Source organism: Schistocerca piceifrons, chromosome 3, assembly GCF_021461385.2.
Source record: "Schistocerca piceifrons isolate TAMUIC-IGC-003096 chromosome 3, iqSchPice1.1, whole genome shotgun sequence".
NCBI lineage: Eukaryota > Metazoa > Arthropoda > Insecta > Orthoptera > Acrididae > Schistocerca > Schistocerca piceifrons.
Genome location: NC_060140.1, coordinates 734,035,494 through 734,048,066, shown reverse-complemented (window position 1 = coordinate 734,048,066; position 12,573 = coordinate 734,035,494). Strand labels below are relative to the sequence as shown.

Genomic DNA, 12,573 nt, shown 5'->3' with positions numbered 1-12,573 from the left:
GTTCAGTTTTTCAAGGCCTATCCACTGTGCCAACTTATAACTAAATCTGAGGGGGGTGCGATGGGGAGGTTCCCTTGTTAGAAGAAATTTCAGCTGACAAGCCCAGAAAGAATGCATCTGGTGTCCTATGCTCTGCCTCTTGAAGAACAGTTTTGTTGACTTTGGCATTATGTGTCAGTTTGCAAGTATTAGTATTTAATTTCGTAATTCGATCAATGATATGTTCCATGAACTCCTGTTGCCTCTGAGTAAAATTACTGCGCTGCTGTCGATAATACCTACAGGCGCTCCAACAGCACATTATGCAAATACTGGCAGATTCAAATATTCCACAAATCCCTTGCAGCCCATTTCAATAATAACCGAGACATACTCAGTATCGATAGTCATTCCAGCCCTCAAAACCTACAGCCATCTGTAGGTTATTTATAAAACTAAATATTTCCTCCCCCGATTAACTGAAAAAAGCAGTCACTAACATGGCCATTCGTAACCTCTGTAGTTCCCTACGTAACTCTACGTTATCTGCAAATTACAGATAAAGAATATTTGCAAAATCATACTTCGGTATATACTTCTGATTCTAACTTTGAGAGTTTACTTGAACAAACGACATGAATGAGAGTGCTCCTGAAGATTTGAGGGTTCAACAGTAGATTTGTCGAGGTCGCAATGGTACTGAGACTTGATCTTGATCCATCTTGCTGCTGATATTTCTGTATGCAAGCAATGTTACAACCCCCCCCCCCCCCCCGAGCTTGGGAGTTGTAATGCGTCAGAACGACTGAGAGCTAGAGTCTGGGAGGAGAGAAGGGTGACTCAGGCGTGCAGAGAAACACAGGGAAGTATGTCACTGACTTCATTGCATCAAAACTACACAGCGACCCTTCCACGGATCCCGGTGGTGGCGCCACGCGGCGAGCGTGCGTGTCTCAGCGCCACTGGCATTTCCAGAATCTGCTGCGTCGGCGTTCGTCTACCTTGCAGACAATGCGCTCCCGCTCACACCACGACTAAGCAGTCCCCACTCGTGTTGGCTGCACCACTGGCCCGGGATCGGTAGCCCGGGACACGGCTGGCTGCTCCCTCAAGCACAAGTCGTGGGCCCCATGTAGAGCGTATAACGGAAGCAGGCGAACGCCGTCGTGGTGCTGAGGCTCAGCAGCTCTGGCCGTCCGCCCAGGGCAGTTGGGTCAGTAACCACAGATAGCTCTGCTCCCAGGAGGTCGCGAGATCCCGCCCTGGCCTTGCCCCTGCCCCTATGGATGACTGCTTGCAGTCCGCAGGACGATGTCCCCAGAGAGTAGAGGCCAGCAGCCCTCTCACTCCTCGCACTGGTGCAGCTCCAAGGTTAAGCCTGCCCGGCCACGACTATGGCTCGTCTGTGCAGCGGATGTTAGTGCTAGTTTCAATGGCCCAGTTGGCTGCCAATATCCATCGCCAGAAGGTCGTCGTCGATGGCCCGCATTCGAGCCTCTGGGATCGGTTGCTTATGTATTTTTCCTACGTTTCTGACTTTGTTCCTCTGGGCTGTTATAACTTCGACGTACACTATGTGATCGAAACTATCCGGACACCCACCAAACCACACGTTTTTCATGTTAGGTACATTGTGCTGCCACCTACTGCCAGGTACTCATTAGACATAGTAAGAGAACACATTAGGGCGCTCCGTGGTACTCAAGGATTTCGAATGTGGTCCGGTGATTGGGTGTCACTTGTGTCATACGTCTGTACGCGAGATTCCCACACTCCAAAACATCGTTAGGTCCACAGTTTCCGATGTGATAGAGAAGTGGAAACGTGAAGGGACACGTACAGAACAAAAGCGTACAGGCTGACAGAGACCGCCGACAGTTGAAGAGGGTCGTAATGTGTGATAGTCAGATATCTATCCAGACCATCACACAGGAATTCCAAACTGCATCAGGATCCACTGCAAGTACTACGAAAGAGGTGAGAAAATTGGATTTCATGCTCGAGCGGCTGCTCATAAGCCACCCATCAAGCCGGTGAATGTGAAACGACGCTTCGCTTGGTGTAAGGAGCGTAAACATTGGACGATTGAACGGTGGAAAAACGTTGTGTGGAGTGACGAATCACAGTACACAATGTGGCGATCCGATTGCTGGGTGTGGGTATGGCGAATGCCCGGTGAGGGTCATCTGCCAGCGTGTGTAGTCCCAACAATAAAATTCGGAGGCGGTGATGTTATGGTGTGATCGTGTTTTTAATGGAGGGGGTTTGCACCCCTCTTTGTTTTGCGTGGTAATATCACAGCACAGGCCAACATTGATGTTTTAAGAACCTTCTTGCTTCCCACTGTTGAAGAGCAATTCGGAGATGGCGATTGCATCTTTCAACACGATGGAGCATCTGTTCATAACACACGGCCTGTGGCGGAGTGGTTGCACGACAATAACATCCCTGCCATTCCCAAGAAACCTTCCAGCACCTGATTGAACGTATGCCTGCGAGAGTGGAAGCTCTCATCAAGGCTAAGGGTGAACCAACACCATACTGAATTCCAGCATTAGCGATGGAGGGCGCCTCGAACTTGTAAGTCATTTTTAGTCACGTGTCCGAATACTTTTGACCAGATAGTGTACGTGGTTCGTCACAGCACGTTAGTGCCCTGTGCTTCCGTGATTACTTCACACTTGTATGCAGTTCCCGTAGGACTGTACCTTCTTTCGTGTGAGTGGTGTCGGGTAAACCTGCCTCGCAGAATCGTTTGCTGGATATCAAGGTTGCCTCCACCTACCATCCGATGTAACAGCCGGTCCCGTAAGTACTACCTTCCAGCCATAATTGCGTGAAATTGACAAGAATTCCCCAAATCCACGCCTGTATCTATTCGTGGCGCAGCAGCAATGATGTGGAAGTCAGTTTATTGACATAAAAAGTCGATTAGAAAGTGTCAGGATTTGTAAATGATTTCTCTTACTAGTCAGTATTAGATTAATGGTAATAATTCTGCGTTTACGTTCAACCATAGATGTAGCTGTAATTTCGACTGCTATCAGAAATTATTTCAGAGCAGTGGGACTGTATTGAGTTTCTTTATAGAGTCGAAAATTTTTAAATAGTTGCACATATTTTCTTTTACTCCATTTAAAATGCACCTTCTTACATAAACGAAGAATTGACACGTGACATCAGAAAAAACAAAATCCAAGTCTCTAGAGTGGTTTTATGTATAACCTAAGACAGAAATAAGTGTCTTCCAAACGTTTGAAATTTGTTATATTCTAGGCAAGATGGTTTATTAATTATGACTCCTTTGAATGTGCGCTCTTCTTCCAACCTTGATAGTATCATCCTAATTCGCGGGGAGTCACTGTTTTCAGTGTTTCCAGAGTTTTTACAGCCACGTCGATCTCTTGTTTTGCATTAAGGATTGAAGAATTAATGTTTCGCGTAAGTAATAATAATACTTACAAAACTTCTAGCGTCTCATAAAGCGCAACCAGTTCCATTATAAGAGACCGCTTTGCGAGACATTTTAGCAAACCTTCAAAGATAGACCTCACATTAGTTGATGAGGAAATATCATGTCTTTTTCAAAAAGATGGCTACAGAACTGTGACTTTCAGAAAGCGCTCGAACAGCGTTAAGTGACGAGGTGACCCGAGGTACATGAAAAACATGGCCTAATTTTGATACCTGAGAGGATAATTCTTGTGGAACTTCCTTTAGTAGACTCTAAGTTTGAGACTTTCATAAAACACAGAAAATAAGGAATTTAAAAAAAAATAATCTGTATGTGGTACGCATCTGTGACGTCATTCATAACTCAAGGACAGCTACTAGCATTTTGTGGCTGGTACAAAGAACGACACTTAAGTCCTTTTCTATATGGTTTCGCAATAGAGCAGCTACACTACGCCTGTTAATGCACCATCTGTTGCGATACCTACAAGATGGGTTTTTAGTACACCACATTTAATTTATCACTTTTCAAGAGCTTCTACCAGTGTACTGAAAATCTTCTTCTTCTTCTTCTTCTTGCGTTACGGCCTCTGTAAGACCACGGGTAGCCCCTTCATGGACTGCATTCTCCTCTTCTTCTCCCAGAACCTCTTCATTCTTTCTTCTCTCCCGCTCTTCTTCCGAAATCTTCAGTGTCCGTTTCTCCTGTTGGCTCCACTGGTGACACTCTAATCTTTTTCTGAATTCTTCTCTGTCATTGGTCGGTGTATATTTGTTCGTGCAATTTTCCATTCCTTCGACCTTGATCCCCAATTCCAACCAGTCCTTCCGAAGTTCAACAACCCACTTGGTTCCTGTCTTTCCCCTTCTCCTCCCTGTTTTTTCGCACACTCTCTTCGTCATTCTGTCCATACTCATCCTAACTACATATCCAGCAAACCTTGTCCTTTTGAGTCTGATTTCCCCGGATATTATTCTCATGTTCCGGTACAGTTCCTCCCTAGGTCTTCGCATCCACTTCTCTCCACCTCTTTTGGGACCTAGTATTTTTCTCAGTATTTTTCTCTCTTCTTTCTCTAGTTGTTCTGCCCCATTTCTTCCTAGTGTCATCATTTCAGCAGCATATAATACTGCATTCCTCACCGTTGCCTTGTAGTGGCTTATCTTTGCCTCTGTGGATATATTATTTTTATTGTATATCTCTCTAGTCATGCAGAAGGCTGACCTCATCTTCTTTATCCTCTCTTTTATTCCCACCTTGCTCCCGTTCCTTCCTGTTATAAAGTCTCCCACGTATTTAAATTTGTCCACCATTTCCACAGTGCCTTCCGGTGTTTCCCAGTCTGCAGTGGTATTTAATATCTTTGTCTTGTTATAGGCTATCCTCAGTCCCACCTTTCTGGCTACCTTACTTAAGTTGTCGAGCTGTGTGTTTGCGTCTTCTTCCGTCTCACTTACAATTGTACTAGTGTACTGAAAATACCTTTTCCGTTCTACTTTCTAATTTAACAATATCGAAAAAATAATTGGAAGTAACTCTCTCAAACTAGAGGTATTATTAAACACGTTTTATTTGAAGGCGTTGTACTTTCGCCCATCATGATACTAAAATTTGTATTCTATTGTATAAGAAAGTGAACAAGATAATTTATCATTTATTTTTCAATAACCGTAATGATATTCCGGCATGCCTGGTCAGAATGAAGCATTTTACCGACTTGTAAACCGTTAAAATTTTTAGTTCGATTAGCACGGGATGTAATTTGGATGATAATTGTTGTTTAGCTATTACATTTTCAGATCTGAACAACAAAGCAGTTCTGATTATTATTATTATTATTTGGTGTTGCATTTCCCACAGCTTTTCGCTGTCACTCATGCATCTTTCTATACTTTCCTTTTCTTTGCTCGTATGATTCTACGCAATTCATGATCACCGTTTAATCATGTAGTTTTTTGGCATTATTACCAGAATCACTTCTTGAAATGTATTAGCGATTCGTACATGTTCCATACTTCCCACCGTAAGTTCACGAACTACTAAACACGCTGCATATTACCAAGGTTTTTTTTTTTCACGTACAGGCAGCAACAGCTTAGTCTTATGCCAATTTTGAAAACGTAGTTTCAAGTCTACTGCCACTCCCGTCCCTACCTTGAGACTTCTCACAGTTTTCAGTTCCCAAACATTCACTATGTTTCTCTTCGTTATCATCGTCATTACCACTTCGTCTTTTAGATTCATCGATTATTTTAACTCCTTTAGCAGTATTCTCAGTATACTAACTGCCAATGTTTAATCACGTTCCCGGTAAAGTATTGCTCTTCAGGAATGACGAAATTTTGCTTTGTTTGAAGGATGAGAGGAAATTCCATAGTTCTTCCACCTCCTGCACGCACTCAAATGAAAAATAATGTTAGATGCCTCGCAAGCTCGCGAATAACGGATATCGGAACTTACGTTAGATTAAAGCAACAATGACAGCGCGAGATTGAAGATTCTGTGTGAAATGTTTTGAAATGTTAAAACAAATAACGTCTTTTCCAAAATTAATGAGCAGGCTTGTTGTGTTAAAATAGTGACAGTGTAATAAAACTTTCTATGTACAGATCTACAAATTTAAATTGAATGTTAAATTTTATACACTCCTGGAAATGGAAAAAAGAACACATTGACACCGGTGTGTCAGACCCACCATACTTGCTCCGGACACTGCGAGAGGGCTGTACAAGCAATGATCACACGCACGGCACAGCGGACACACCAGGAACCGCGGTGTTGGCCGTCGAATGGCGCTAGCTGCGCAGCATTTGTGCACCGCCGCCGTCAGTGTCAGCCAGTTTGCCGTGGCATACGGAGCTCCATCGCAGTCTTTAACACTGGTAGCATGCCGCGACAGCGTGGACGTGAACCGTATGTGCAGTTGACGGACTTTGAGCGAGGGCGTATAGTGGGCATGCGGGAGGCCGGGTGGACGTACTGCCGAATTGCTCAACACGTGGGGCGTGAGGTCTCCACAGTACATCGATGTTGTCGCCAGTGGTCGGCGGAAGGTGCACGTGCCCGTCGACCTGGGACCGGACCGCAGCGACGCACGGATGCACGCCAAGACCGTAGGATCCTACGCAGTGCCGTAGGGGACCGCACCGCCACTTCCCAGCAAATTAGGAACACTGTTGCTCCTGGGGTATCGGCGAGGACCATTCGCAACCGTCTCCATGAAGCTGGGCTACGGTCCCGCACACCGTTAGGCCGTCTTCCGCTCACGCCCCAACATCGTGCAGCCCGCCTCCAGTGGTGTCGCGACAGGCGTGAATGGAGGGACGAATGGAGACGTGTCGTCTTCAGCGATGAGAGTCGCTTCTGCCTTGGTGCCAATGATGGTCGTATGCGTGTTTGGCGCCGTGCAGGTGAGCGCCACAATCAGGACTGCATACGACCGAGGCACACAGGGCCAACACCCGGCATCATGGTGTGGGGAGCGATCTCCTACACTGGCCGTACACCACTGGTGATCGTCGAGGGGACACTGAATAGTGCACGGTACATCCAAACCGTCATCGAACCCATGGTTCTACCATTCCTAGACCGGCAAGGGAACTTGCTGTTCCAACAGGACAATGCACGTCCGCATGTATCCTGTGCCACCCAACGTGCTCTAGAAGGTGTAAGTCAACTACCCTGGCCAGTAAGATCTCCGGATCTGTCCCCCATTGAGCATGTTTGGGACTGGATGAAGCGTCGTCTCACGCGATCTGCACGTCCAGCACGAACGCTGGTCCAACTGAGGCGCCAGGTGGAAATGGCATGGCAAGCCGTTCCACAGGACTACATCCAGCATCTCTACGATCGTCTCCATGGGAGAATAGCAGCCTGCATTGCTGCGAAAGGTGGTTATACACTGTACTAGTGCCGACATTGTGCATGCTCTGTTGCCTGTGTCTATGTGCCTGTGGTTCTGTCAGTGTGATCATGTGATGTATCTGACCCCAGGAATGTGTCAATAAAGTTTCCCCTTCCTGGGACAATGAATTCACGGTGTTCTTATTTCAATTTCCAGGAGTGTATATCCAGTGAACGAAAAAGAAAAACATCCCTGGCTGGGATAGGTGATTTAAAGTCAGAGGATGGGATGATTTGAAAGAGAGGGGAGGGAAACCCCTATTATTCCCTGCAGTTTACATACAGCGACGGCCTGACAGCAGTAACCCGCAGTAAAGTGGTCGCTGATTTGACGCGTATTGCTGGCTGGATGGCTTCTTGACGAGCAGATATTCCCCGGTGTCACGTACTCCACTGGCCCCAATGCCATCAAAGCGTCAAGCATACCGCTAATGCTATCAGTCATTGACCAAGTGGTACGTTGGTGTACCGAGATGGGTGTCGTGGTGAAATGCTGCTCTGGCTATTTATAGCAAGCCGTGGGATTACGGTAATGAGCACTTGCACGGTCGTGTATCACAAGCCTGCATTGTGCGCAATCTCTGGGTAACAATGTGGAGCCCTAAAATATATTATGAATTAGGATTTCAAAGCAAATGTTTGTATAGCTCATGTGTGATGGATAATTAAGGACCTTCTTGTGGTGCTCTAAAGTAAGTTACTTGTGGGTTCACCCACATGATACTAGGTGGTTATTGTTCACGGCTTGAAATAAAGGTGTAATCTAAACGGTAATCAGGAAGACAACAAATACTGTGTAAGGTTCGCAGAAAAATCTGATATATGTTCCGTTATGCTGCTAATAATTCAATAAATTAAACAGCAGCTACTGAAATTTGTTGGTAACAGAAAAAAGACACTTTTAGTCATTGTAATGTAATGGTTACCGACTACTTTGTACAAATGTAGAGCCCTCAATGGATGCAAAAGATGATTCTACTAGGAATAACGATGGAAGAGGTTTAATTACATCTTAGATTTAAATGAACCAAACAGAATACACGCAGAAGTGCATTCCGGAAAGTATTGCATATATAACTGTTAGTATCTACAAAGCAACCATCTTCATACACAATTTTGTGAGGAACTAATACGTAGAATCTGCACTCCATTTGCTATTTTAGATAGAGAAGTGAGCCAGTCAAAGTCTGCTACCATTTCGGCAAACATATTACAGGTGAGGCGAAAAGAGATTGCCTAACTACTACACTGGTTGGTGAATAGAAAACTCTGCTGTGCCGGCCGATGTGGCCGAGCGGTTCTAGGCGCTTCAGTCAGGAACCGTGCGACCGCTTCGGTCGCAGGTTCGCATCCTGCCTCGGGCATGGGTGTGTGTCATGTCCGTAGGTTAGTTAGGTTTAAGTAGTTCTAAGTTCTAGGGGACTGATGACCTCAGATGTTAAGTCTCATAGTGCTCAGAGCCATTTGAGCCAAACTCTGCTGCACTATCATCAGTTTACCATCTGTTCATGTTAAGCCCAGTTTGAAAGATACAAAATGAAACAGGCATCAATGCAGACTGCAGTGAAAATGACTTTGTCAAAATTAAGCTCAGTTCATACGCCTCAGGAAACTCTTCAGGTCCTGTCCGGTTAGACATCATGCGTGGCGTTGTCCGAGGCACTACTAACACTTGCGTTCTTGAGACTGGGCGTTCTGGCTTGCCTAAAGAAGTATTGGGAGTAGCTTACTGAAGAACCGACTTCAGTTGGCAAGCTCAGCTACTTCTACAGCTTCACCTTTCTAAGCAAAATTTTATTTAATTGACAAAAACATGGCTATTCTCCACCTCATATCCCCTACTAATTTTTGTTGGGGCACTATAAATTACAGAACTTTACATTCACTGGGGATCATACTTTCGTATACTTTCTTACATCTTTATCAATATGATTATGATATTATTACTTGTTTTACCTCAGTTTTCAGATTTCATTATGTGTACACAGCAGCTCAATACTTTCTGAACGTGTATAAAATTTATGTTTTCGTAACTGATTACAATGAAAGATTTGTAATGTCTATTTAATTCACTTGTTTTTACTAGTAAATATTTTTTTTGCTTCAACACCATTTTCATATCTTTAGATAGTGATGCATATACCATTCATGGATGTTTTCACTGTGCAATTTACTAACTTACCTCATATTTTATGCTATAATAATGAGTATGAAGCTGACCAAACTTTCTGAACAACTATATTAATTGTTATAAATGTGATTTAAATTAGAGTTTTGTGATTTTTCTTTAATTCACTCGATTTTCTAGTAAGCAGCATTTTGTTTGTTTCTTTGTCATATTCTGTCGTTTCCCATAGGATGTAAACCCTGTTTCTGGATCTTTCCTAAGCCCAGTATCTTAACTAATCCTTTTATCATACAATGATCGTTGTTAAACACTCACATTCCGGCTTAAGTATTAATAGATGCAAAAGTGAATTACTTACTAATATGACCCTTCTTTTGCAAATTATTTTTCGTAACACTTTGTTACCCTTAGGGTACCTTCCTCTGCTATCTAATTTCTGTATTTACTTTCTCATATTCTTATATAGCACCACAACTCAGTCATTTGAAGTTTTAGTCTTCTCTGTTTCAGTTAAGTATAATACAATGTAGGTGATATTTTCAAACTTCTTAATCTTAATGTGATTGCCAAGATGAGGGTTGTGATACTAAATGAGTCTCACATTCACAACGCTGTGACTGACACTTTGATTGTTGCTCGACATGGTTACGAGTGTTCCATTAATTCAGAGTGACCAACATGATTTATAGGAGTGCTATAGAAAGGTTGTAAGTCTGGTGGTACTTTTCTAGTTCTACTTTTATGTGTTGTACTAGGTATTGTGTGTATTCTGTTTAGTTAACCAACAGCAACAACTGTAAAAGTTATGACATTTTCTCTCTTTAAAAATGTTTCTGTGATAGTAAGCAAGTGAAATTACACCCCTGTATTTACTGCTTAGCTATCGGGAGAACATGGAGCGCTTCTCAGCAGTGTACCGCGAGCACCAGGAGACGTCGCTGGACAGAGCCGTCTGGTGGATCGAGTACGTGATACGCCACAAGGGAGCTCCGCACATGCGTAGTGCAGCCCTCGACCTGACCTGGTGGCAGCTGCTGCTGCTCGACGTCATCGCGTTCGTTGTGGTGACTGCCAGCGTTGCTCTCTACGTCACCTACAAGGGAGTCAGCTATGTAGCGAGGACGCTAAGTCTCTCTCGAAAATTGAAAAGTTCGTGAGCCGTTCAGAGGTCATAATGGGATGACGACAATAAAATTCCACAGTTGTTTGCATAACAAAAGTGCAAAATATATGAAACAGAAATAAAGATTTAGTGGTCAAATCCATAATTCGCAACTGTGGGCACTTCGGTCTCATTACCAAGTGTCAAAATTATTACCAAGTGTCTCTCTGTGTAGGCAGTGATCCGCAGGTTGAACAGTTTTCAGTGGAATTGATTATAATTTTCGTGAATATGTGAACATACTTGTGGATAAAGACAATCAGACCCATCCCCCGACTGTTCATTCTAAGTGTAAATACAGTCATGAGTTAGGGAGCATGTTGTTCTCAAGTGTATCAGTTATATGTTTCCGCAAGTACAACGAGAATTGCATGCAGTGTCTCCTTCCCCAATAACATATTATCTTCGATATTTTTTTTTCTCTTAACACTACTCCCTCCCTTTACGGACTGCACTGGTTTTCATATCTGGTCAAGGACATTCCTTGCTGATGCTGCTTAACGATGAAAATCAACTCAGGAACACACAGCTAAATTCAGCGAATATGAAAGGAGCTGAGGGTAACCTTGAACGGTGGGTGTTGTAGAGGACACATAAGTGACTGTACTGTATTGCATTGTACACAGACCACGAAAATATTGTTTTGAGACTGTATTGAACACAAAATGTTTTCAGACTTTCGGGATGCAAGTGTTTCGAATTTCTGCCTGGTCATCCAGACTTGAACTTTTCGTAGTCGCTCGAAATATCTTAAGCTTAAGATTTATGCCGGGACTATTTCCTTGAAATGAGCAGGTCCAATTTGATTTTCCTTTGTTCCCCTACCCGTGTTTGTGCTCCGTCTCTGAAGACGTCTGAGGAACGTTAAACCATAATCTTCCTTTGTTCCTTTATTTAGAGATAGTCCCCTCAAGAGGAATACAGCCAGTTTCCTTCCCCTCATGTACCCAAGTGAACCAGCACGCTTCCTGTAAGTGTCTTGTAATCAACAGGAAGTTAATCCTTTTTCCAAATAAACTCATTGCGTTACTGAAGATGCTACAATGAATCAGACTTGTTAATACACATTCAGACAGATTTAAACATTTATATTTTTACAGTTCACATCTTGTCCATGTTCTTGGCCATTACAAGAGGCCACAAACCTATGTACCGACTACACGTGTATCTTTCTAATACAATTTGTATTATTAACACCAGCCCGTGAAAAGAGGTATAATGGTAGTAACCCCATGCTGAGAGACACATTGCGTGTATCTGATCCTCGTAGTAACTTTTCATATGGTCATTTCACCCACAACTTTTGTAATATTCTATTTCTTGAAATGGCTCTGAAGTTTTGTTATGTTATTCTTAGTCTTGAAATGTACTATGTTGATACCTCTATAAATATTATTCTTGCTGGATAACCTAACCGGAATCAACTTAATTTTAACATAAACTGAAGTACTTCCATATCTGCAACCCGCAACTGCCTACTTCTTCTGTGTAAGTAGTGTCTAATACAACTCCACTTTCATATCTATTTAAGTCTTAACGAAGTATGTACTGCGTTATTCTGCACCTCCTCCATGGAGCAAAAGTATTTTTGCAGCACTGTTGTGTGTTAGGCAGTCATATGAACACACTTTTGTTTTCAAACAGCACCTGTTTATGTTACTATGAAATCAATGCTGTATAACGGAAATGTATTTTTGAAAATTTATCCTGTTACTGTCGCCTAATAAAGATATCTTTACACAAATGTGTTTTCTGAGATTTTCTTATTTATATTTGATAAAGTGTGACATGAAGGGAAAAAAATCCAGTGTATGAAATTGTAGAATTACCATCGTTCTTTAATTTCAAGCATTTTTTATGTACTCTTTCGATCAGTTAAGAGCAACTTTAGGTAACACTTTAAAAGACAAAAATAATTTTCACAGTTATAAGGTAGAGCAATGGTAC

The 12,573-nt window shown here is 43.0% G+C and overlaps 1 protein-coding gene across 1 annotated transcript in view; it reads left to right on the top strand.

Moving 5' to 3' along the window:
- The window catches only part of LOC124789646 (UDP-glycosyltransferase UGT5-like), a 77,990-nt gene extending 65,620 nt beyond the window's left edge, over positions 1–12,370 (top strand). Inside the window, exon 7 of the mRNA XM_047257078.1 lies at positions 10,345–12,370. Within this exon, the coding sequence (XP_047113034.1) occupies positions 10,345–10,621 (277 nt within the window). The 3' untranslated portion in view covers positions 10,622–12,370. The remainder of the gene's footprint in view (positions 1–10,344) is intronic.
- The last annotated feature ends 203 nt before the right edge of the window (positions 12,371–12,573 follow it).